The sequence below is a fragment of the Tympanuchus pallidicinctus genome, unplaced genomic scaffold (assembly GCF_026119805.1).
Source record: "Tympanuchus pallidicinctus isolate F22 unplaced genomic scaffold, pur_lepc_1.0 scaffold2, whole genome shotgun sequence".
Classification (NCBI taxonomy): Eukaryota; Metazoa; Chordata; class Aves; order Galliformes; family Phasianidae; genus Tympanuchus; species Tympanuchus pallidicinctus.
Window position 1 is genome coordinate 26,717,112 of NW_026294721.1, and position 27,381 is coordinate 26,744,492.

The 27,381-nt window shown below is 35.3% G+C and overlaps 1 protein-coding gene and 1 long non-coding RNA gene across 2 annotated transcripts in view; both read left to right on the forward strand.

Moving 5' to 3' along the window:
* The window catches only part of TUSC3 (tumor suppressor candidate 3), a 107,421-nt gene extending 96,704 nt beyond the window's left edge, over positions 1–10,717 (forward strand). Inside the window, exons 8-10 of the mRNA XM_052682405.1 lie at positions 1,703–1,777; positions 4,339–4,429; positions 10,430–10,717. Of these exons, the coding sequence (XP_052538365.1) occupies positions 1,703–1,777; positions 4,339–4,429; positions 10,430–10,445 (182 nt within the window). The 3' untranslated portion in view covers positions 10,446–10,717. The remainder of the gene's footprint in view (positions 1–1,702; positions 1,778–4,338; positions 4,430–10,429) is intronic.
* The window catches only part of LOC128080325 (uncharacterized), a 987,521-nt gene that overhangs the window by 752,199 nt on the left and 207,941 nt on the right, over positions 1–27,381 (forward strand). The window lies entirely within an intron of this gene.

Here is a 27,381-nt window from a genome sequence, read left to right on the forward strand (position 1 = left end):
CTTGCTTTCCTTTTATCTTTCATCTGCAGTCTTCTCTGTAATAATATAATGTCTATGTCTGAAGCATTCACAGTAATACCAGCTTATTTTTGCCTTCAAGAAATTTTAGAGCTCTTCTTTCAAAACAGCCGTTCAAAGAGAAAATAATAGTGATTCCGATATCTCTCTTAACATAGATTTAATAATAAATTCCATTGTATATTTACTCTGATGCCTTGGGGGATAAAGAACAACAAACTATAAATAGCCTTGAGACTGGGAATCCAGGGAGATTATTCCCTAGAATTGCTGGGCTTTGGTTGCAGTATTTTCCTTGCTTTTCTCTGCCATTAAGAATATTGCATTCTTCTCTCTCTAGTAAAGTGGGCAGCATCATTGGAAAGATGGGGAATGCCTAATTTCACGAGGAAGTAGATCCACAGTTTTTCACATTTCTAAACAATGATTTTGTTCAAAACTCAGCCTTAACAATTTAATCCAAGTGAGCCCATGCCTTCTACGTTATGCATGTGTTGCAAGTGTCTTAATTTAGGACCATTGGAGGATGTCCATGCCTGAAAAATTGTTTTAACTTACATTGCCTTGACATTGCCTGTGGGCTGATATGTGTGTGAACACATATCACATTTTGCCACTAGTGCTTGCTTTTTTTTAAATTCTATTACTCTTCACTTAACTGTAATTGAAATCATATAACTGAAATTTCGGATATATTAGAGAATTTTTGTCTAATTTTGAAAATTGTTAATGTAAAAATGTTAATATTAATAACACTAATGCAGGTATAAGAGGCTGGAAATATTGTTCATGTCTGTAGTATGTGTGAAGCATCTTCTGTATTATATGTGTAGGTAAATTGAAATGTGTCTCATTCTTAAATTTGGTAGTTAGTCTGCCATCCTGCTGCCTAGCCCTGGGGAAAGTGAAGTTTAAAAATCTCTCCCTTATTCAAGATTTAGCTGTCTCTATTAAAATTTCTATTTTCTGAAACTGTGAGATATAGCTCAGGTGACATACTCCTGCTTCAGTGTGACATTCATTCATGCTTCCTCTTCAGAACAGATTTTAAACACAGTAAGTAGCAATCATTCTTTTTTATTTATCAAGTTTTAAGTAAGCAATTAATTGTATGGTTTAAGATCTTGCTAAATTGTTTTATTGTTATGTAGTTGTTTGTATTCCTAACAGTAATAATTAGGCAATAAAACTCAGGACTTTGCCTCTGGGATGTTTCTCTGCTGCAATATGACACTAAAGACTAAGCAAATGTATGTTGAGAAGCAGATTAAAGATAAAGCAGTTCAGCTGTTTCAGTTTTCATTAAAAAAACCCGCTGTGGAATAGGAATGATTTCTTGCTCTTTTAGTCTTCATTTTATAAAATCCTTTACTTTCCAATATACCAAATATTGGAAAATATTGGAGAGTATCTATTTTCATAACTATTGAAAAGCCATATGTCTTATATAAGGACTTATTCGTTAGAGCTTTTTCAACCTTCTTTCCTCTTTTATGTAGAATGCTCAAAGGAAAATGTTATTCCTATTTTTCCCCCAGGTGAATCTGTTGGTTCAGTAGATTGTGATATGCAGTTTTATATATAAATATTTTTTATCAACTTGAAAGCCTTAGCTTTTAGCTGTGCCTTTGTGGCTTTCTGAGGTATCTGCACATCTGCTGTTTCCTTGACAATGGTGATATAGATGCTGCTATTACCATGGGAATGGTACTCCTGAATGAAGCTGCTACCTCCAAAGGGGATGTTGGGAAGAGGAGAAGTAAGTTTCTTAGTACAATTAAGACAATGTTATCACAGTTAAAAAGATATTGAGAAATTACAAATGACTATCTGATTAAGTTTTTAAAAGTTCTTCCTTAAACTAATTTTTACATGTTGTGGAGTGGAGAAGAGTATAGCATAGACCTTCAATAGCTCTATTAGCTATTAGCATATAGCTAATAGATTATATTAGCATGTTGTAGCAGTAAAAACAGGTCTTAAGCATCCCCAGTCAACTTATGACTTGACATTCTCTATGAGGTAGAAAGGCATAATGTGAATGTGTCTGTGAGTTAAAGAAAAGGAGTTTCAAAGCATTTTCAAAATGAGTTTAGGCATTTAAGATGCTCGCGACAACATGCAAAGGAGAGAAAAAATTCTTGTTACACTTTGTACAATATGTCTCTGAAGGAAAGTGAAAGCACAACAATGCAGAATATATCCTAATATGTAACGTCTAAGGGCTGCTAGCCAGAAGTGCTAGTTTTATGTTTTTTTTCTGAATTTCATTCTCATTCAGAGTATCTAAATATTTTTTTGGCAGTCAGTTGCATAAGAACACTATATGAAAGCATTTTATTCAGATTTAAACTTCTTACCATACAGCCATTTACTTTTTTCTCACATAAATGGTTGAAGATTTTTAAAGATACCATCATTTCTATGCTATTTGATCTTTTAAAATCCATTCTTTAGCATCTTGTGTGTAATATACAGCATTGCAGATAGGGCTAGCCAATAATGCTTCATAAGGGTACGTTGAATGTTAGCTGTTTGTCTATACTGATTTGAGTGTCATCTTCAGTGAGCTGTAGTGGTATAACTTGATTTTGTGTATCTTTCATGGATCTTAACTAATACTGATTTTGAAAAGACATTGACATTAATTTAATTGGCACGTGTTGTTGGATCACAGTTGCTTCTGTGATTATGTGTGTAGTGATATGGGCTATCATATCACAAGTACAAGTTCAAACTTGCTTCTGCTTTCATTTGAATGCTGTCTGTGTGTCTTGCGTTGTTCATGCTTAACATTTCATTTCATTATGGTTTGAAATCATATTTGTGACTGGCAGTTTCTGTATGATGAAGTGTGTGTATAAAATCTGTACAGGGCTAATTTTCTCAAACTAGTTGCAGAAGTTTTAACAGTTAGATTGATATATGTCAGTTTTTACATAGTCAATTTTAATGAAAAATGAATCCATTTTCAGCTTCACCAACTTCTATTTGTTTCCATGGAAACTACAACAGATACAAAGAGTAGCAACTACTTGAGAGAGCAACTTCTCAGCTACAAAACAGTGTTTTTCAACATGTTCACCACCATTGCCTGATTAGCTATGCATTTCAATAGCAATGAACAAAAGCCTGTGTGCTGAGCTCATAAAAATCTGTACCAACAGAGGTAACCCACTGTTGTCACCATTGCTGAAATGCCCACCACCACCTAACTCTGCTCACACCCACCACCTAACTCTGCTCACATCCACTGTTTGGTCTCCACAAATGTTCATCAAGCATTAGTGCATGTCAATGGATTTGATTTTTTCCACATGGAGAGTTCAGTGACACACCTTTACTTCATACACTCTTCTGTGTCAGATACCATTTTGTCAGACTGCCCCTTTGCTGCTGGCACCAAAATGAAACAGGATATTGTTGGGATATTACCCTCCACTGACTTACTACCACCATCCACCTCTGTTGCAGTGGGTTTGGGCATTACTTTTGGAGCAGTCCTCATAGGTGAGGTGTATCTCAGTCATATACAGCAGACTGTAAAATGTTCCTTTTTTTTTTTTTTCTCTTGCGCACAATTCAGTGAGCTATGATGATTGAAAAGGGTTTTTGCTACTGCTACAAAAATGTCAACTGGTGTTTCAGATTTGATTTGTTAATTTAAGTATTTACTTTGCTAATTCTTTCTTAGCCTGAAAAGGCTCAATGAGCTTGCATCTGGATGCTCTCAGAAGGTCTGTGTCGTTGTTACTTAACTTCAATACCCAAAGACATAATATTTAAGAGTAATTTCTCTGCCAGCCCTGGAACTTAATACAGTGAAATGTTTTAGCCACTAAGAATTAGATAAAGCAGTTATAAACAGCCTTTGCAGTTACTTTAGTCTTAGATGGTTGACTAGAGGCAGCATGATTCCATTAGTCCAGGGATGTTTTTTCTAAATGTAATTTGTTTTCCAAAAGAACAAGCAAATACCTGAAATGACATTGCTTGACATGTATAATTTAAAGTGTTATTAAATCTGTTATCAGCAGTGAGGTGTTTGCATCCGCAAACATTTGAGTTGCAAATTGCTGCTCTCTTTTCTTGAAAGTACATTTGAACTGACAAGTTATTTTTTCTTAATAACCATAAATATTATTTCCATGTGTATTTGAAATCCTATCAGAAGATAGTGAGCATCAGTAGGCAAGCAGCAGTGTTTCTGTATTTCACTGTCAAAATTCTATATAAATGATTGACGTAAATAATATTCTTTGTAGAGATTCCAGTTTTAAATCTTTTATACGCTAGTAAACAAAGTTATTTTCTTTCCAGTAATATGCCTAGTAGGCCTGGGGCTGGTGGTCTTTTTCTTCAGCTTCCTGTTGTCCATATTCCGCTCCAAATACCATGGCTACCCATACAGGTAATTTTTCATTAAATTCTCATCTGATGTATTTTAATAACATTGTCTAAATTTAAGAACATTTTTTACATAACAAATCTTTAATTTTTACCACTGGAATCTATGGGAGTTGGAAGAAGCAGAAAGAAAGGTGATCAACTGGAGCAAATCAGAAAGAAATAGAAAGCTGATGGGATTAGAATGACTGTTAATGCAGACCATTTGAGTACAGACCATGGCTTATACAGTGCTCCATGAAAAATGTGAAGGAAAAATTATGTTTGAATTTATAAAACTTTTTACATGTTTCTTTCTGTAATTCAGCTGTGAGTCACCTGTAGAGATTGCCTAGATTTCTGATTTACATCTTGCTCATTTGTTACACACTTTTTTTAGTAGCCTTTCAAGAACCCATATCATTTTCTCATGATCCTGATAGTATTTTTAGATTTACCTGAAAAAGCCAGGCTAGGAGAAAAAGTAACATGCAATTAAGTCTTCTGTGCTATAGTCATGATGGACCAGGCCACTTGAAAAAAAGTCAGTCTTCTGTTGTTACAACTAAATCCAAGATTAATAACTATTATGTACATGTATATGTACATATATACACATACAAAACATATTTATACAATTGACATAGCCTTGCTACGCAAGGCTTTACAGTACAGCTAAGATGTAAAAAACCAGCTAAGAGCTGTTTTACCCAATCTAAGTGGCAAGAATGCATTTTAAAAAGATGAGATTTTCATTATTTCCAGTGAAATTGTTTTCTTTAAACTAGTAGACTAATAAATCACATATTATATATTAGTCTGTGTTACTGTTTACCGTGGTTGAACAAAGTAAGTGCATGACATTCATGTTGTAGTGTAGATGTAGTAATGCTTTGCTGAAAGATCTTTTGACACTATGAATTGTCGTCTAATGCATGTACAAAATATACATAAGGGAACTGCTAGCAATGCAGATTCAGAAGTCTCTATTTTCAAGTAAGTAGAAAAAAAAAAGAACAGTCTATTAATATTATCAGTTCTGCTGTTATTATTATTATTTTTTTTAAACAGTCACTGTTAATGAGTCATGCGGGGAATACTAAATTTTTTTCTAATAATTAATGTTGATTTCCATGAGTGGTCTTGTGTGTTAGTACAGAAGCCAGCTTTCTCAGTTTTGTACCACTACTCAAGATAGTTTAACTCTTCTCCTCGTAATATGCACAGGTCTTTTCCTGCTTTTTACTCTGTTCTGCTAAGGAAATTGATCAGCAAAGGGCCCTGTAGTATAGTATTGTGAGATTTCATCAGTATGGATTTTGTAATTTGCCATCTGGAATAGTCTGTGCAGCCTCTCATCACCTTCTCTGGAAACTACCTTTTAGCCTTGCCATTAAATTTCAGTTGTCTCAACCATATTCATGACAATGTCATACTCATTCTGAAGAGGAGTTCTTTGGTTTATGTGCATAGTTACAAATTCTAATGAAGTGAGTGTGCAGAAGGACCAAGTATGTAAATTCTCTTATTTTTTTCTTTGTCCCTTTAATGTTATATTCTACACATTAATTTTAGTCATATCTGTTGATACACATTTATTTGTCTGACTTTCTTAGCATCTATCCAAGGATTTTTTATGTCTCATCAATAGATCCCAGTGTGATTATATCTTAAAAATGTGAAATATGTCTGTCTTTTTACTTTAACTGGTTATGATTTCACCTTGAAACTGTAAGTCTTTATGTGATAAATTGGCCTCAGGCTAGTAAAACTTTAATGCCACTAGAAACAGTGCATACTAATGATTTATTAGAAAAAAAGAAAGGATGCTTATGTTGGCATACCTAAAGTAACATTTAGCATTTAAACAATTTGTTTTCTTTATGTGCACTATCAAAAACATCAATTTTTGTCTTACTTTAAAAAAAGCCAAATACACAGAATTGTTTGTGCTCTCTGTCAATAAACCCTCAAATGTGTCCTATGTGAAACAGGATGCATCAATAAAAACTGCAAAAGTAACATAAACTACTGTGCAGCCTGCTTCTCTCCAGTGACCTTCGTGTAGTGAAGATAAATCAAAACAGAGTTAGATAAACATATAACTGGAGTCAAAAACCTGATAAATTTATTTCCTTTTCTAAGATGCATAAATTAAAGTACTGGGAACGCTGTTACCTCCTTGATGCTGGTAATGCCTTGATTAATGGTAATGCCATTATCAGTGTTAATTTCTGTGACAAACAGAAAAGTTTCCAGAAGAGTGCTACAGAACAGCACAAGTCTATAAATATGCTCTTTACACACACACGCACGTGTGTGTAGGAAGGGAGAGTAACATCATTTTAAACTGCTTCAGACATCTTCAAATTAGGTTTTGATTCTCCCTTCCATAGAATATTTTTTCCTGAAAGTTAGGTTGAGCAAAAATAATGTTTTAATGTGCTGGTAAAATACAAATATACAGTAAACCTTTGGAATGAGAGATGGAATGCAAAATTGAGATCATCATGAAGATTATTTACAGGGTATATAGATTCGTGATGGATGAGTAAGCATGTAATAAATTTCTCCCCTATAGTCATTTTTACTATGGCTGGCTTTTTATGCTACTAAACCACCTTTTGTGGGAACAGGATAGATTTTTTTCTTTTTTTTGCTAAAACCTTTATTTTAATTGTTGTCATTAATGGTTGAATGATAATACATTAATTTTATTTCACCGTTGTACATTTTCCCCTTTATCCCTTCTACCTGCTGTAGGGAACCTGCTTTGGCTGGGCAGTAGATTTAATGATCCCTGGAGGTCCCTTCCAACCCCTGCAATTCTGTGGTTCTGTAATAAGACCAGGAATGTTGATACATCCAAAGGAATATTTTTAGAAACCTTCTCGCTCCAGCATTTAAATTGGATAAATGATGAATTAAGTATCAGATATTCAGTCATTGAGCATTTCACTACCTCAACATAATGTTATTAGTAACTAGGACACATGCTAACAATAGGGAGAACAAATTTAACTATAAGCCAGAAGGATGAAATCTAAGCTTTTGTATTCAGAAAAGAGTTTGGAAAGTTCTATGCAAACCTTACATTAGGTTGGTGCAGTCCAAGAAAACACATAAAATATTAAGAATGAGGAGGGACAGTTAGAACAAGAGAGAATGCATCAGTACATTAGCAGAGTAGTGTATCACTGTGAATAGTAGCAATAAAAATATTTGTAATGCTGGTTTCTTTAAGAGAAAAAGACAAAAGTCTTATTCAGTGTATAATGGTGTTTAAAAAAAAAAAAAGTTATCCATGATTTTTGTTTTGTTTTGTTTTATCTTTGGTTGAAATCTATGAAGTAGACTTTTTGAAATTTTTAGGGTCATTTTGTTATTGATGGCACCTTTTATTGTCCTTTCAAGTCTACGTCTTACCATGCACTGTTGTTTTAATGTGATTTAAAATAATACGAACAGCAGAAAATGTGAGAGTTTTATGTAATTTTTTATTAAGTTGCTCGCATTATGTATCTTTATCAATTTTTTGGCACCTGCAGTTGTGAGTTTCATTATCAGATTAGCCTTGAAAGCAATTGCAATTGTGTATTACTGAAAACATTAAGGTGAAGAGGCTTTAGTTAAATAATAAAAAAATAATCAGCCTTCAGCACTATGAACTAATACATTGGGAAAATACATATTTTGAAATGACTAGCATGGAAAAAGAAATAAGCTGAAAGAAAGCATGATAAATAAAAGATGCCTTATTTTCATGAAATAAACATGAATGTTAAGTTGGACATGAAGTATTTGTTCTTTACCTAGAGTCAGAGCAAGAACAGACAAGATGCGGAGCTGGATACCTTGCATTTACTGTATATGCCATATAAGAAATGTCTATCCTCGACTTAATTAAATTAGTTTCAGTAAAGAATTCTTGAATAATATTGAACAACTGAGATTAAATACAAATGAATAAAATAGAATAGTAATTTCTTCAAAATAGATTGTTAAAATGTAAGTAAATAGAACAAATAAACAGTGTCTACAGACAAATAAAATTAAAGTATTAGTAAATGTGAGTGCTGCAAATAACTGCTCAGATATTCCACATTGACTTTACACCTAATTAGTTTGATTCACCTGAAATTTATGAACTGGTAATCTAGTTCTGTTAAACACTATGATTCACAGTCAGGTCTGTAGCACTCAACAAAATAAACTACTTCCTTCAAAACTGAGGCAACCAGGATAATTCTAAAAGACAGGAGAATGATAATACCATTTTCCATATTTCTTCTCTTATTATGGCTGGACAGCAAGTTTTTCAGAAAAAAAAAAAAAAAAAGTTGCCCACTGAAATGGAAAACAAACCAGTTTCTTCATCTAAATAATCAAATATTGTGTGCACTGAGTGCACGAATAGCCGCAGACTTCCACAGTCTTCTCTGTGAGGTTTCTAGTCCTTTAAAGAATAAGAGCTCCAAATTTCAGGTGTCTGGCTCTGTAGTACGTCTTTTAAGATCGATTTAAACAGATATTACTCAACTTGTCCTTACAGGTTTTTCTGAAACCTTGCCCCCCTCTCCATCTTTTTTTGGCTACTGTCTGTTTCATGATTTTTATAATGTTTTGGTGCTTTGTGTTTTCCAACCTTTGGCTTTTTTTCCTTCTTAGACATATATAACTTCTGCATTACTTTTGCTATTTACCTTAGCTGCTAAACATGTACTTCAGTTGTGCTACAGACAAACAGTAATATAGATACAGTAGCAGATATAGTAGCAGAATATTTATTCAAAATGACATTGCTATATTTATATTTTCCTACAGTAATACCTTTCAGTTTTTCACCACCCCTGATTCTGTCATTGCTACTTGCCTGATTACCCTTTACCCCTCCTATTCTTCCTGCCTGAAATTTTCCCACTATCTTTATTCCTCTCTTCTTCATTCCTTCTTTCCTGTACATGGCCTTGCATACCTATCCTACAGCATTCTCTTATTTCTCAGTTCAGCACTTTGCAGTTCTCTTTGTATAGTTGTTCTTGCATTTCCTTTTCAATAATCACTTCACCCTCTAGCACCCAGCCAGTTGCCATCTGTTTTGCCTTGGTCTGTATGTCTTGCTTAATGAGCATGTCAACTTTTTGCAGCAGGGAACATCTTTATAGTGTATTGTCTTTTTAGCTCATGGCACTTGCATGGCTGTTTTGCAATGAGTAGTTAATTATGCCATAAATGGAAAAGTGATGAAGTTAATATGATGTGTATACTTGAGGACATTGTATATCTTTGAGGAATCAAAAGTTCTTTCATATGAAGCTAGACACAGTCAAGCTGTAGTAACCCTTCACTTCAGCCTGTCATTATTCTGTGTTTATAGAATTAACTCAATCTGCGGTTATGCACAACTCTTTCTCTCTGCGTTCCCCTTTGTAAACATACCTCATTTGATAATGTCCTTGAAAAACCTCAAATGAAATGTATGACAATTGAAACGTAAGCTTTTTTAATTTTTATTTTAAATACAAGGTTTTGTCCCAGGGATGAAGAAGCAGCAATGTCATCTGAAACTCCTTAATTTATTAAAACATTAAGAATGTTAAGAGTCTGGAGCCATTCAGAACCTTGCCAAGTCATTTGTACCCTCCCCACTCAGGGGCCACTTCTACAAGGGAAGAATGATTAAAATAAATCTGAAATATCTCCCAGGAGACATAGCTTTTACTTTTAGGTAGTAAGAGCAGGTGCAGAGCTTGATTGAAGAGAACAGATGTTTGAAGTGCATTTTGCTTTTTAATGTTTTTAATATGAAAATATAAGTTTCAGTCACTCAGGTTTTTATTTGATGACTTTCATGCTTACTTAGTAATTATCTAATGAGATATAAACATTTAAGAGATTATTACACAAACATTGAATGGCTTTTCAAATGACTGTTTTGAAGTCCTTGTTTATTCTCTCGAAATAATTGCAATACTATATTTTATAGGCATTTTTCAGCTTTTAATCATGTTTCCTTTCTTTTCAGCTTCTTAATTAAGTGAATTCAAGAGAGATTCATTTAGAGCTGCTTACCATGAAGATAACATCAGTAATACCAGCTTATCTGCCTGCCACTGTTAGACGTATTCAAGACTATTTAGTTGGCTCATCAGTTTCTGTGATAATTTGTATAGTATGCAGAGAAATGAATACAGTTTTATGCAATGAATGCTTAATTTATAGATATATACCATAAATATCTCATTGGGAAGTACTAAAATGTTACATATAATCTGTGCTCAAGAATTTGAATAAACTTCATTATAAGTCTTAAGGCTCTCCTATTAATTTTAGTACAAGAATCCAAAGAGTTTTGTCAAGTTTTAAATCTGAAGTTTGTTTAATTGTTTTAAGATGCATTTTAGAATATGATCAAATAATTTTTTCTTCAACTACTGTTTAGAGAAATACCATGGTGGGATCTATAATGAGTAGTATAACATGTATCTTGCTATTACTTTGCTTTGAAAGTGTAAACTTAGAGAATAAAAGGATTAGCTTAGAAGTTTAATTTTACTGGATTGATTGTACACTGAGCATGCTAACATAGTGCCATGCAGAATTCCCTCCAAAATACACTGTAACCTTTGGTAGCTGTGATGCTCCTAGAAGTAGTGCAATCTCATACTTTGTAGCTAACATACAAGTGCAAGGATCAAATCTTGGATAAGTCACTTCTGTACCTGCTCACACCTCATATGAAATGCTTTCATGTGTAAGTATATACCTTTGTATGTGCCTGCATACTATATTTAGCGTAGCTCAGGAAAGAAGAATTGTAGGCATACACTTTTTGCAAGTTCCAGTTCACTTTCACTGGCATGCCAGGAATAAAATCAGATTGGAATTTCCTTCATGTATTATACATGAATATCTCTAAACGTGAGGATGAGTTTCTCTGAACTCTACAAAACTCACTTCATCAAACACTGTAGGTATTCATTCTGGAAGCAGTAGGAACTGGACAGATGGAAGAGTTGGATCAAGAGGAGGGTTATGAAGTTCAACAAGGGCAAGTGCAGAGTCCTACACTGGGGGAGGAGTAACTGCATGCATCAGTACAGGCTAGGGGATGATCTGCAGGAAAGCAGCTCTGCCAAGAAGAATTGATGTGTCCTGGTGGCCAAGAGGTTAGCCTTGAGCCAGCAGTGTGTCCTGGTGGCCAAGGTGGCTAATGGTATCCTGGGGTGCATTAAAAAAAAAGTGTGGCCAGCAGGTAGAGGGAGGTTGTTCTTATCTTCTCTGCCCCGGCATAAGGCCAAATCTGAAGTATTGTGTCCAGTTCTGGGCTTCTACAATTCTGGAAGGTATGTTAAGAACTTCTTAAAATGAAAAACAAGAAGGACAGCGTTAAACTGCTGGCGTAAAACTGTTGCAGAGTTGTAGAGCAATATTTAAACTAGAAACTGGGGGAAAATTGACAAACTCTAACACCTGTTTTCTAGCTCAAAGCATGAAGGCAGATGTAGCCTTTTCCAAGGAGCACCGAATGCTAGCTAGGAAGGCACATCATAACACATAGGGAAGGCAAATCAGACTGCCTCCAGAGCCACATATCACTATCGAAGATAGAACAGATAGGTGTGTGTGTGTGTGTACACACAGATACATATAGTATCACACACACACACACCAGTATGACACTGTTGTCAGGCTACTGACTTAAAAATGGCATAACATATGCAGATAGCCTTCAGCACAATGCAAGAAGGCTAACATGGGATACAACAGCACAGAGGTCTGTGCTCCTGTAACAATAAATTTAATCCTTAAGAACTGTGATACTGACCTTTGATCAAGATAATGATAGCAATCAGGAAGTGAGATAAGAGAAACTGCTATGTTCAGGCAGTGGTAGTGAGAGATCTGATGAGACTAAGTTTTCCAATGGTATACAGTGACTTCCTGGAATAAAGAATAGATCTCACAATTAATAACCCAGTCAAGAGCAGCATCTTGCTCAGTACGTGGATACCTGTACAAGAAAGATTCATGAGACAGTAACTTGGTAAAAGCAAGAACAATAAAATAGGTTTAATATTGTTGCAAGAGTGGACAATCAAAGTGAAACTGAGATAATCAGTTTCAAAGAAGGGGCAGTAAATGCAGGCAATTATAATAAATAATGGAACAACCTGAATAGCAAGACACAGCCTGCAAACTGTTAAATATTCTATTAGGTATCTAGTTAAACATGTGCCACAACTCAAAGAGAAGAAAGAGACTTACATAGATCAAAGTTACAAAAGCATCTTAGGGAGTTCTGTGTTTAAATGCTGGCAAGGGGAACAGAAACATTCATAGAACATCACAAGTCAGCTGTAAATATAAGAGGGCTAGAAGAGTAACGTGAAGATAATGTTCAGGTTGGTACCAAATTATTAACACAACAAGAGCAGGAAAACAAGAAGGGAACTGACGAGAGATCTGGTGACTAAGGTTTAAGAAGGGGGCACCCATTGTTGAGACTGTGACATAGAGAATGAGTTCTCTGTATCGGATAGGTCAGAAGAGCTACTTCATTCAAGCACCTTCTATGTATTAGCTTTAAATAAATAAGCTAGATGTGGTAACTTCTCAGGACCAAATTGCATTTAACAAAGATCTCTGAAAGTAATCAAATGTGAGGCTTCAAAACTACTGACCAAAGTGCCTTCACCCATTGGTACAGATTGCCAGTGTGTCAGAGGACTGACAGATTGCAGCATGGCTCCCATCTGTAAAAGGAATCTAGAGGGAAGCCTCACTGCTGTGAACCTGTGAACAATTTCCAGTCCCAATAGGATAGTCAAGTCTGTAATAAAGAGTAAGTTAGTTTACTGAGGGTAAAGGTTAAAATGGTCAGCTGAGATTTGTCGGACTGCTTACAGTTTCACAAAGCTTCTACAGGGCTAGAATGGTATTAGAGAAGCATGTGTATAAAAACCCCTAGGCTAGGCTTTAATAAAGAATGTAATCTGAAATTGGAGAAAATGTCCTTTTCATGAATTGAAAACCAATTAAAGGGTACCAAGTAGTAGATAGGGCTTCCTATACTCGCATCTCATAATACAAAAAGCAAAAGATTGGTGCAGTGATCACTTGAATTCATCAACAAATGGCACATGCAGTGCAGCCTTCCAACTCATAGATTTGGATATTCAAGTGCTATGCTGATGGGGTGAAAACTCTTAAAGAACCTCTCAAAACACAATGAATCGACAAAAAGGTGACAAATGAGCATTGATACATGTACAAGAAAGTGACTTGTATCTTAATTGTTCGTGTAACTCAGGAAAGGTGCTTATTTCACAGTATGGTCAAACAAACGCTGTGGGAAAAAAATACAAAATTTAGCAGAATGCAAATTCACAGAATAATGTATTTGGACCTGAAGAACTGCAGTTAGGAGAACACACAAACAGATTTTAAAACACATATAGAAAAAACTGTTAACAACTTGAAGATGTTTTTCTCATATGAGGGCATCAGAAAAAATCTTAGGATCCTCTCACAATGCTAATGCACAACATTTTATGAAGTGGTATTTGTTGGAAGAATTAATTCTTTCATTTCTATTATACTCAGAAGCTGAGAAATCAGTTCCTGTCCTACATCATAGGTAATCATTTCCAGCACTATGAATTTATCACCTTAACTACAGCATTCACAGTAGTCTGGGGACTGGTTGTGGCTTGATTTAAAGAACAAACTATAGCACTGAGAAACAACACAGCTGTACTATGGGCAATAAGAACTGCACGTCTATACACAGCAGGCAGCATGGAATCCTTCATTTCTTACGCTTGTTCTGCTGCATGCTACTTGGCACATATGCTCCGTCTCTACCCCCTGGGTTTAACTACTTTCCTATGGACCTTAGGAAGCAGTTTCAAAAGAATTTGCTCCATTTTCTTACATTTTTGTTTGCCAACAGCTTCTCCCTTCTGTCTTTTTTTTTTTTTTTTTTTGTATGAAAGTCACATTTTTACATGGATCAAACTGAATTCCCAGGAAACACATCATACATTTGTTTTGTTGTACCTGGATACTAAAACTAGATGTTGATAGAACTGGAATAACGTGTTGTCATTAAAGGGACTATTTAAATGCAAATGTAAGATGCATAAATCTGAAGGTGGAGAAAGGCATGCTGTATCTTTTAAAGTACTGAGATTCTAAATGAGCAGGAGTATGGTACTAAAAATCTTGATGGCATTTTGCACCAGTTGACATTTGCAGCCATAGTCACCTAAAAACATGTTAAAAAAGAAAATCCATAAATGAGGACTGAAGCAAAGATTTATAGCAGCAAAGGTAAGCTACTGAAGTTCCAAAGGTAGTGAAAATATTCACCAGTCTATTTCCAATGAAATTCAGCTTGAGATCCTCTACAGAACAACCCAATAAAACTCTATTAACAATTGTGTGAAATTAATAAGACTTGGTGTCCTATTAAGGATCAAGAGCAGACCTCCATATAGATGCAGGTGTCTGCTCAGGCCTATGCACATGCACATTCAGGAGACAGCCCCTGAATGACTTAAGACACCTTAAAACAATTTAGAAACTTTGGCAGTTATTCTTTTCATTCCTTATAACACAAAACTAAGTATTATTTTGCTCTTTATGTCTTGTAGTACTGAATAACTAGATGAGAAAGAGTAACCTATAATCTTATCTCTCCTGAAGAAAAAAAAAAAAAAAAAGGATGTGATCTTTCATACTCTTACAATAATGAGCTGAAGATTTTATGCATTTGTTGAGGTATTTTTTTCTTCTTTTCTTCTTAAACCCTCTCTCCATTTCTCTCTCCTAGGATAACTTCAACCCTACATCCATCTGTCCCCCCTGCCAGTTAGCTATGGTATTATACAAGACATAGATAAAATGAGTACACAAAACAATATCTTTTTCCTTGTGCACTGCAGTAAGTTTTGAAGTGAAAAGAAGCACTTTTCCATATTTTCAAGGGAGGTTTGTATTATGCGTTAGCACAGATCTGTATATTTCATTTGAGATTAATAACTTTCATATTCACCAGTTTACATATTGGTCCCTCTAAACCACTTGAATAACATAGGGAATATTTATCTGGTTTGTATTTAGCCTTTCTGTCTTGCATTTTAGAAACAGTTTAGAAGTGTGAACAGTAAAGAAATCTCAGAAGTTCCCAAGTTAGAAAGACTTGTTTCATATTCTAATACTTACACTTTTCCTTTAGGATTCTTACTCTTGAAAGAGAAAAAAAAAAAAAAAAAAAAAAAAAAAGCAAAGCTTCACGGTAAGACATTACTAAGGAGTACTTCAGCCCCCCCTCAGAACAAACAAACAAAAAAAAAAGGAACACATGAATGCATCCAGGCTGCAGAGCGCACAATTCCACAGTTATTTTGTTTACCTTCTGGTAGCATTTGGTGCAAAAGTCTTATTTTCTAGGTTTAACGATAGAGATCAGGAAGCTTTGTATTACATACAGAGAAGAGATGTTTAAGTTCAATTCAGTTATAGTTTATCTTGTAATGGAACATATTTTCACTAGCAGTGGATTCTTTCTGCAGAATGAAAGTAAACGTAACAGTTTATATCTTGAGTGAAAATATTTCCACTGGTCAAAGATAGTAGAAGTTTCTTTTGTTTCTTTTTTTTATTATTTATTTATTTATTTATTTATTTAATTATTTTTTTTTAATACTAGAGAGAGCTTTTCCTTTTTCCAGTGGGGACATATTAATTACACAGCTTCAGATACAGCACTTCTCATGTTTTAAATTGTTGCCAGATCAGGCAAATCTCAAGGGGACAAGAATATTAGTCTGAAGTGCCTACTTACATCATTATCTAAATGCCATATTATTTTATAGCAAGATTATATGCAGTCCCAAGACCCATACAGACTCCTGCTAGGAGAAATCTGAAGTCGCCTTGGCATCTTAGGGATGCTTTGGGCACATATCCTCTAGCATACAAGTTCTGGTCACTCATATCCTGGTGGTCATGTCTATTAAAAAAAAATATATATATATATATATAATATATATATAAAATATATATATATAATATATATGTGCGTGTGTGTACTGGAGCACCTCCCCTATGAGGACAGGCTGAGGAAGCTGGGCTTGTTCAGCTTGGAGAAAAGAAGGCTGACCTCCTTTTCTCTACCTGGAGAAAAGTGGGATGACCTCATTGCAGCATTTCAATACCTAAAGGGAGCCTACAAAGAGGAGTGGAATCAACTCTTTGAAAGGGTTGATAACTGCAGGACAAGGAGAAATGGTTTTAAGTTGAGGGAAGGGAGATTCAGGTTGGATATCAGGGGGAAATTCTTTACAGAGAAAGTGGCGAGGTACTGCAACAGGCTGCCCAGAGAGGTTGTGGATGCCCTGTCCCTGAAGATGTTCAAGGCCAGATTGGATGGGGCCCCAGGCAGCCTGGTCTAGTATTAAATGGGGAGATTGGTGGACCTGCGTGTGGCAGGGAGGTTGGAGATTCATGATCCTTGAGGTCCCTTCCAACCCTATGATTCTGTGTGTGTGTGTGTCACACACACATACAAATGCTACCACTCATCATCTGCAGAAGTATATTACTTATCAACAACAGTACAATCAGGTGCTACAACCTAGGAACTTTTGAAATGCAGACTAGGTGTTCAGATTTTATTTTTCTTTTCACTTCCTCACCAGAAGTTACTTCTATAAAGCATCTCCAAATAAGATAATCTCTTTCTTTAGATGGAAAGGGATATTTGAATGTCCCTAAGGTCTCTGCTTATTGCAAAAACTAAGCTGTATGACAATCTAGAAACACATTTTGATCACTAATGTCTTTTCAACACTCGCATATAATAAAAGCGTATGATATATAACCAGTGCATTGTATGCCAAAGTATCATACTAGTCTCATTTTCTCCTTAAAATCCACATTTTGTGGACGTTCTTTCAGCTTCTTTTCTTTCTTTTAGTATATTGAAAATCCTCAAAACATGCTGTTTCTCTAAGAGGCTCAATACTGATGCTAGCATACAAGTAGTACCAGTTCTCTCTCTGAAGAGAGACTGTACTTTGACTGTCATTCATGCTGAGGAACACCTGAAGTACATTAAAAAAACCTGATTTCTGGGTTACTTGTCCTCCAAACACCACTTAAGTTTGATTCATTTCAGGAAAACACATTTTACTGTCATTATAAGCTTAAGTGGATATTTATCATCCTTTCGAGGAAGGGAGTTTCCTTTCTGCAGGTCTCAGTTTTTGTGACAAATAAATTAGCAGCACTGAGTGGTGCTCTAGTGTGTCACATATTAATAAAGAGAAAATATTGGACAAGATAATAATGATAAATGAAGATGTAGAATAGAATGCCTTGATACAAATAGACTGGCTTTTTCAGCGCGGCTTGTAGGTGGAGTGAAACAAGAATCAGTACTTTCAGAAGTCTAAAGGCAAAGATATTGATCAATGTTTAGATTTAGGATGTTGTTATGTAGTTGGTTATAGATGAAAGAAAGCTACAAAATGTATTCTCAACACATATTAGACTCTCATCACATGAAAACTGCATTTTACTAACAAGTGCAATCATATAATCTTTCCTGGATTCCACACGTGTCATACTTCCCAAACTAGTGGTGTCTTTTGAAGAAACGATGGAATTAAGCCTTATACTCCCCTAAACATTATTTGTATTCTGACATGTTCTGGGTTCATGGCTCTGTACTTAAACCTGTGACAGTGAGTATTATATGGTACTCAGTTCAATAATAGAAAAATCTGCTCCTGATATAACTGAAAGCAGAAAGCCATCTTAGCTGTAAGGAACTGTTGGCATTCAGCACTTGGTGCTGTAACATGCACAAAGTACCTAACTTCAAAGACAGAAAATACTCACAAACAAAGCATTTGCATGATGCCGATTAAAGGAAATGGCTAAGAACACTTCATTCAACCCAATGATCCCCAGGAGATCCCCAAGGAGGGAAGCTGCAGGTGATCTGAACTTAACAAAACAACTGTTTTCAGTGTTACTGCCTTCATGAAGGGAAAGTTTATCCATTTCTATATACCATAAAAGAAACAGTATCTGATGTTATCTAGTGGAGAAGATAACCAACTTTCTAAAACAATTAATTCAGATCACTAAAGCAGAAAATGTAGTTGTCTTTCTTAATTGCAGTCAGCATAATCTGACTGTGATGGATTAAATGCAAATATTACAGCCGAGATATTTCACCAATTGATACAAGATGCCAGGTCAGACTACTTACACAACCTAGCAGTGGTAAACAAAACAGTCTGCACTTCTCAACACCAGTTTGTTATTAAATCTACAGTCAATCTCCAAACCAAATCAGTTCTGCTAAATAACTTTAGAAGCAAAAGAGCCACAGCATAAGTGGTTGCTCTCAACATTGAAATTTTAGGAACACCAAAGAAATAGCTGTACAGTCTTAATTTTAGTTCTGAGAGGATTTGACTACAATTAAATTAAAACTCATTAATAAGCACACTTCATTCTTCTTACAGACAGCATTTTTCTTCAAGAAATAGCTTGGCAGTTGCTGTGACCCTTCAGTTCAGCACCAAATATCTCATCAGATACAGAGGCCAAAAATTATACAGAGATACAGACGTTCTAAGTCTTGAGTCTGTGAAAATGGATACATAGTCAAATCTAAGTACAGTGATCTGGTGAGCTTAAGAGGAGTAACTGCATACTCCGAGCAATTAAGGAAGGTTTTTAGATGTATATAAGATACAAATCAGGAAACAATCACTAATCAGTTGCTGAAAGAATCAAGACTGGAGAGCAATTTTTTATTTATTTGTTTATTTTTAAATCTTCTACATGATGTTTTGTAAGCATCTTGAAATTAAAGGTAATGTTCACAAATACAGGATTACTGTTTTCTGATTAGTTTTATTTTGTAAAAATGAGTACTCAATCTTTAAGATAAAGCTCTTCACCTCATATCCCTAATTTGTGTACCAGTAGTACCATAGTGTTGCCTTGTGAAATCCAATGCAATCCCATAACACTGGAAACTGTTACATTTTATTGTGTTTCTTTTTTTAAGTATAGTTATATAAGAAGGTTAACCATCTCTTATTCTTACCAATGTGTTTTTTTTCTTGAATTGCTATACTTTTCTTAGTACACAGCTTTATTTTATTTGATCTCCACCACAGAATTTAGCAAGCTATGCAGAAAACATTACTTACACCCTATAATAGCTTATTCCTTAAGCAGTACATTGCGCTTAATTGCATAAAACATATATACCATTCATCCTATTTAGCCTCAAGAAAACATTAAATTAAAAAATAAATCTGATTACTGTTTGAAAACCAAAAAAAAAAAAAAAAGAAAGAAAGAAAGAAAATAACAAAAGAGTACTACACAATTAGTCATGTCCTCAGAGCAAATATGTTACAGCTAGAGGATATAGGATTAATCTGGCTCATGGATCTGATGCAGTCTTCCATGTAGTTAGGATTACAACTTTATAAAATATAAATTAATAAATAATCCTGGCTTATAAAAGCCACAATTATGTTTTACATTAATCTTTTCTTATGTGAAGTAGTTGTCTTGCTACTTAGGGATAATTGATTGGTTACCAATTTGCTCAGTTGGGTAGATCACTGGGCTGGGTTATTACTCACTCGTACTTCCAAAGGACACACATTTATGCTGATTATCAGAAAGAGATTCAAAATCCTAATAAAAAAAATAATATGGCAAGAACAAGAGTTCACAGTATTTCTGATAAAGAAATTAAATGAAACTTAAAAGTCTCATATTTAAAAGTAACTTTCAACGCACACACATGGAATTTAAAACCAAAGCAGAACAGGCTCATGAAACAGAAAACACAGAGCATTTAGTTAGAAATGCAAGTTACGAGTCCCTGTCATTTCCACCAAGAAATGATAATTTTCTTGAATTTAATTTAAAATTCAAAGTTTAATTTTTTGAAGTTAACTGGAATGCGAATGAATGCGTATAGGTCAAAATGCAAAGTACAAAGAACCAGTGAGCCTTTATGCTGTTCTTCCCTTCTATCTGCATGTAGTTTTACTGGATATTATGACAGATGGTACAGGTTGCTTGCTAAGTTTACTCTGTAGCCATATCTACTATTTATCTACCAAATCTATATCAAGACAGTAGGACAGCTTTTCTCATAACCGGATACAATCCTGTGGTGAAGACATCCCCCAGCGCAGCTTCACCTTCTCCACCAGCACAGGTGTCTTACAGTCAGGCAGTAGGCCTGAGACAGACCAAGCAAGTCAGTACCTCCTGCATAGACAGATTTGTAGTGCTCTAAGCAGTAGAACGATCAGATCCACATCTAAAATCAGAGGGAACATTGCATAGATTTTTGCAACCCCAGGCCTAGGAGGGTAGTAGGAAGAAACATCATCTATGTAACAAGGATACTTCAGGCATTAAATAACTCATGTTTGTTCCACTTTATGTAATGAGTCTGCATTCATTCTCTGAGTACCTTAATAAAACTCACCCTTTAAAGATTGCAGTTACCCTAAGTTCAAGAAGAAGATAACTGAAATTGAGCTGTTACTGTCTTTGATCAACCCCAGAAAATCCCATTTCAGATAGACACAGGGTTTAAAATGACTTCACACATCACACTTCACAGCTCTCAGGAAGATGTACATATTTCTTCTTTATCTGTTTCCAGCAAAACACAAAGAGCACCAAGCCCATCAGGCATACACAGAGTGCTTTGACAGAGAAAGCTGAGCAACTGGTGAGACTCACATGCATATCCACACAAGAATAATTTTCACAATGCAATGAGCCAGCACAGCATCAGAGACACTGTGCCTCTGGCCCCAAAGGGAGCCTCCTAACACAGCAAACCACCACACCATACCACAGCCATATACCATTGTTCACAGAATCTATACCTGTATATGGTTCAAGGCCTCCTCACTCTCTGCAAGGCTCCAGCTGCACTCTCTCTTTTTGCCCTGCCTCTTCCTGATTTTTTTTATCCCCACCACCTGATCCTGCTGCCAGGTGCCCTGCTTTGTTCATGAGGTTAACCCTTGTCGCTCACAGCACATTTGGTCAAAATTAGCAGTGGTCACTTTATGTTTTAAATACTTTCTCTAAAGCATGCATGTTAATAATCAGCATAATTAGTAAAAAAAGATAGATTTATTTTGTTATCTAATTTTAAGTTTCTATTGAATACAAAATGAAGCATGGTTCTGGAATTCAAAGCACAGAAGCTTTGAATCAACAAGATTGTAACAGTGAAAGACATCACTTGCACTTCCTTTCTTTCTGTTTCTTCCTTTCTTTTATTCTTTTTTTGATTGACATCACTGCACTTACTAATATATCTGAGATATTGCTGGAGTCTCTTGTAAAGGGTGCGTTCATTAAATATTAAAGCTTGGGTGTGCAGTGAGTGACTGCCTGTGAAATGAAAGCTCTGTTCTAGTGAGATTCAAAGCTGAATACAAGCTCAAAGGAAAATTGCTTCTCTTGTCAAATCTTTCTGAAAACTTTGAGCAGATTTCTGCTTAATCATCTTCAAATTCACTTGACTCCTAAACTAGAGATGCTTTTTTGTACCAAAAGCAAGATTGTTTTGTATTATTGCTGAACTCAGGTACCACTTGCACATTGATTGTTAATAACTGAATGCCCTCATATGAGACAATCTCAAAAGTGAAATGTTTCTGTGACTTCAGGGAAAAAAAAAAAAGTAATCTACATATATTAATAAACATGACTTTCCCATTTTTTGCAGGCTGTGGCTATGCATGTCTAGTTAGAAAACACATTTCAGAGGCTTGTTGGGAGAGTGTTATGTCAAGTACTTTATCACTAAATGTACCGAGCTTTTTACATCTTTGAACTAATTCCCTCTGATCTAATAGCTAGTGTTTAATTAAGAATAATCTTTCCTAACTAAAAGGAAAAGTTCACAAAAGAGAAGATTAATGGTCATCCCTCACACATAGGCTGCCTTCTGACAAGGTCTGCAGATTTTTCAATGTGAATCCATTTGATGAACTTACTGTCCACCTTTACCACTCTTGCCCAATGTCATACGGGTGCAGTCCATCAAAGTAACTGTTCATGAAGAGGTGTGTTGTACTGGTGCTTGCTGCCAGGCTGAGAAATGAAGCTATACTGCTGAACAACACTGTGGTTGAATGCTTTTTCTTCTTCCCCTAGAGGTAAGAAAGAAAAAAATTAAGAAAAAAAAGTTACAATATTAAGAAATGCTGCTGCACTCACACCTGCTGTTAATCTCTTTCTACCTTTTGTAAATCAAAGAAAGACCAGCATGTTTGTTGGAATAAGAACAGAAGTGCAAGTTCAGCTGCTGAGAGCGCTGAGTCAGTAGTTGACATTCTGCAGTTACACTGCTCTCAGCAGGGTTACCCAGGTGGACATCTCCTGTCTACCACAAAAGCACTTAACAGATCCCTGCAGGGATCCATCACAAACTTTGGTGGCCACATTAATCGGTACCCACTCATTCTGCCTTTGTACTGCTTCTCTTCAACCAAGGGCACACAATTCACATCTTACATCCTACAAACTGCATTGATACTGTAGCTCAGAGAAGGGCAGACCATGAAGATATCCAAGTGACAAAAACAAAATCAGAGTTCTTTCTAAGAAAATTAATGAAAAATCACAACTATGGTTTGCCCAAATAATCAGTAAAATGTGATGACCAAGGAAAATATCAAAATTTGAGCCCACTGGGAGCTATTGATCAGCAGAATCAATAAAATAAACAAACTAAATGAATAGAATAGAATAGAATGGAATAGAGAAATGACTAAATTAAACTAACCCAAAGAAATGCAAACCATTCTGTATTAAATATAATAAACTAACTGCTGGACTGTATTCAGCTTATGTAAAAATTGTACCAAATTTTCTACTGAATTCAGTGCTTCTGTTTCTCACTAGTGTCTAACAAGCATAAAAGAGTAATAGAATTGTTATAATTATTCACAATAATACGGAAAAAGAAACATGTGTTTGCAAAATTTGACTATAAAATAGAATTAGAGATTGTGTAAATATCTACTGAATTTCACTGGAAGTTGTAAAAAGATTTTGATTGTTCATGTAATTTTATAAGATTTAATGCTTAATAATTGTTTTTGATTACATGTGCTATACATTTATAAAATGTATATACATTTATTACTGTAAGGAATTGTCTACCTTCTCCCTTTCTGTACACTGTTCAATTAATAGTGAAAACTGAACAGTTTGAAGGTTCATAAAATCTGATTCTAAAAATACAGGTTATGCTGATAGTGTCTTTAAGAGTTTCTGCATTTGTCATTTTATCAGAATGTTTCTAAAGTAATAACCTGCATAATCATTTGGCAGAGATTGATGTGGTAGAGAACTGTCACCAGGAGTCCCTTTTTCCTGATCTTTTTGCCCTCTGATCAATTTTTGTTCAGCAACAGCTTCACTACCTTTCCCTGACAAGTGTTTCCCAAGTACCACAATGAAACATCATTGACCATTGATTCTTTTTTTTCCTCAAAATATCTTTCCCATTTTCTGGCATATTTATTTTCACCTGTTCCTATTGTGATCTCACCCAGCGAGGATTGGTAACACATGAAAGTACATATAGCTACTGGGGAATCAGCTGTTACTGCCGCATTTGGATTGCCACAGAAGTAAGGCCTTGATGTGTGTCAGCCCACTTTGAAATATTTTCAAGTATGGAGATGTTCAGGACTGGGCTTGATGGGGCTTTGAGCAACCTGGTCTCATGGGAACCGTTATTGCCCATAACAGGTGAGTTGGAACAAGATGATCTTTAAGGTCCCTTTCAAACCAAATCATTCTATGATTCTACAGTTCTATGATTTCTGACTGTGCGTTCCCAGGATTTACATTTTGCCAACCTGATTCCTCTGAAACTGCAAAAATATAACAAGATTCATGTGTGTTCTGCTGTGTGTTGAACTCTTCCACTTCTCTTGACCTTCAAATGTGGTTAGACTGTGGAGGGGGGGGGGGGGGGGGGGGGGGGGGAGGGGTACACATACAATGAATTAGTTTGAACTGCTGGAAGTAGATATCAACTTTTTCAGGTATTTATTTTCTAAACATGTAAATATTAGCACTGATCTAACTACATATGCTGTATTTTATTTTTATCTTCATCCTGTGGTGTCATTATACTGTTTGATTTTTTTCCCCCTGAAGGCTTTTATACTTAATTGACAGAGTAATGCCTCCATGCATCTTGTAAGGGCCTTGGGATCTTTGGAGCACACTGAGCCTTATCTTAACTCTATTTCCATGCTTTGGAGGTTTGTCCATCACTGATATTATCAGAATTACTTCTTTCAATGCCTCAGGAGAAGAAAAAAGTTCCAATATCATCTCCACTGATCTACTGAAGAATATTAAGGGCAGTGAGGATAAAGATATAAGTGAACTTGAAGAATGAAGATAAGTTTCCCCAGTGGTGTACTGGAATGTTTTGCTCATGACTATCTCTGTCTCTTAATTTGCACTCTTTTATTCTGTAGAAAAAGGAGCTGCAATTCATAGCTATCTTTCTTTGTTTCTTATCCATTCCCTCAAGATATTCCCATCACAGAAGTTTTAATTGTGTTGTCAGTATTCGTTACACTGCGCTTTAACTTGAAATTCATTTTCTGTCATGAATGGAAAACTAAAAAATCAGATCTCCTTTAGGAAAATTATTTGAATTACTTTAACCATGAGAACTGGTTTTGTTTTGTTTTTAGAGAGAATGAAAAGAGACAACAAATCTAAATTTTTAAACACATACACAAATTGACTTAAAAAATAATATGAGCAATGAAAAGTAGATGGCTGAGAAAGGGGAGAGAACAAAAGGCCCTGAGAATTGGGGAAAGAACTGCCAAAATGAAATAATCTACTGCTGTCAGTAGCTTGACCAACATGAAAAATAATTTCCTGATTCACTCTGTTGTGCTTAACATGGGCTGACCATCACAATACAGATGGAAAGAGCAAGAAAAAAGCCACAAAACATGCAACGAGATGGCAGTGAGGTACAACCAGCAAGCACTCCTTCTTGTAGACTCCTGATGCCATTTTAAATTAGAGATTGGTGTATTTACATCATTGGTACATTTACATTAACATCAAAAACAGAATACCAAGCCTCACTCGACTCAAACTCCATTTCAGTTTAACCTCTCAGAATGTTTTTCTCAACTGTGGTCCTAGGGCGGAAGGAGAACATAGCCAGGTGCTGACTCAGGTGTCCTCAGAGAGAATAAACTGCATAAGAATCCTGTTTATGGGACTGACTATATCTGTATTCAAAAACCCTAGGCAGAGAAGTTAATTTACAATATTCTCCAGTTAAATAAATACATAAGAGCATTGTGTTCTCCAAAGTCTAGTTATCCATTAGGTTATACATACCCTTTTGTGTGTAGGCTCATTATAACTTCTCCCTCAAGTATTTTACATTCTTGGATGTACTTTTCTTTAATTTCAATTTTAATATTTAGTTTTGTTTATATATATATATATATATATATATATATATAAATTTAATCCAGAAATTGGAGAAGCCTAACTGATTTTAATGATTTTAGTTATAATTTCTGAACTATATATTTCTGCTGATTTACAGCAGCTGACAGATGATTAAAGCTTAATGTGTCCAATCACCAATATGTTATTTCCCTTTCTGCATTCACTGATTAACAGGAAAGGTGAGCAATGGAAGTTCAGACAGACTGTAGCAAATCAGTTGAGTTTCCTACTGTGAAGAGAAAGCAGCAATTCCCATTACTAAAGAGAGAACAAATAGTGCCAAAATGTCAAAATTTTGACTTTGACAGAATTCTTATCCAATTACAGTTTTTCTTTTAGCTAGCAGGACATGATTATGATGTGCCATTCAGCAAAGCGCATTGTGCAATTTATTTGTTTGTTTGCTCTTTGGAGATATAAAGGTGTTTTAATGGTGTGCAAAATTCAGATAACCTATGAGGGGAAGAGAAGGGGGAGGGGGAGGGAAGGGGAGGAGAGGGGAGGGAAGGGAAATTCTCAAACTTTGCTCACTTTTTTCAGCTATTCCACTTTTGGGGAAAAAAAAAAAAAAAAAAAAAGCTATTTTCCTTGAACAAACAAGATATAACAAGGTATGACAGTTAGAAAACAGAAACAGAAAAACTGTGAGTAGATCTCCTGAATACATGAGAAAAACTAATAGAACAACACTTGGACCATTGCTATAATGTTAAAAATCATAGAGTCAAAGACAAAATTTTAAATCTACATCTTCTGGAACCAGTTTGTCTTTTAACATGAGAACAAAAATTCTGGATTTATTTGTTGTGGCTTAACCTGTCAGGCAGCTGAACACCACACAGCCACTTGCTCACTCCTCTCCAAGTGGAATGAAGGAGAGAATGGGAAACAAAATAGAACTCATTGACTAAGATAAAAACTATGCACTAAGACAGAAAAGGAAAATGAAAACAAAAATGTAATGATAACTATATATATTCTTTAAAATGATCCTGCTCTGAACAAATTGCTCTTCACTCAATGAGTGGCCACTTAATTTGTATACCACAGACAATAAGAATGAATACTGGACAGTCCTTCTTTATGTCAGTTTTAAGAAGGTAATTGACTATGTGCTGTGACTGCTCAAAAGGCTGTAGAATTTCTCAGGATCCAGGAACAGGAAAAATACAAATTGAAAACAGGAGGCTGGATATATTACTTGTTCACAATAATAGAAAATGCTAATTTTCACTTGTACAGTATTTCATAAAACATTTTCCTTTCAATCGATTCACTTTAGATTTCCCTTTTCTCCATTGAAAATTAGGCAAGAACAGAGCTTTTAATTTTATGTAGATTTGCTAGTAGTTTTTTTTTCTTTTTTTTTTTTGCACA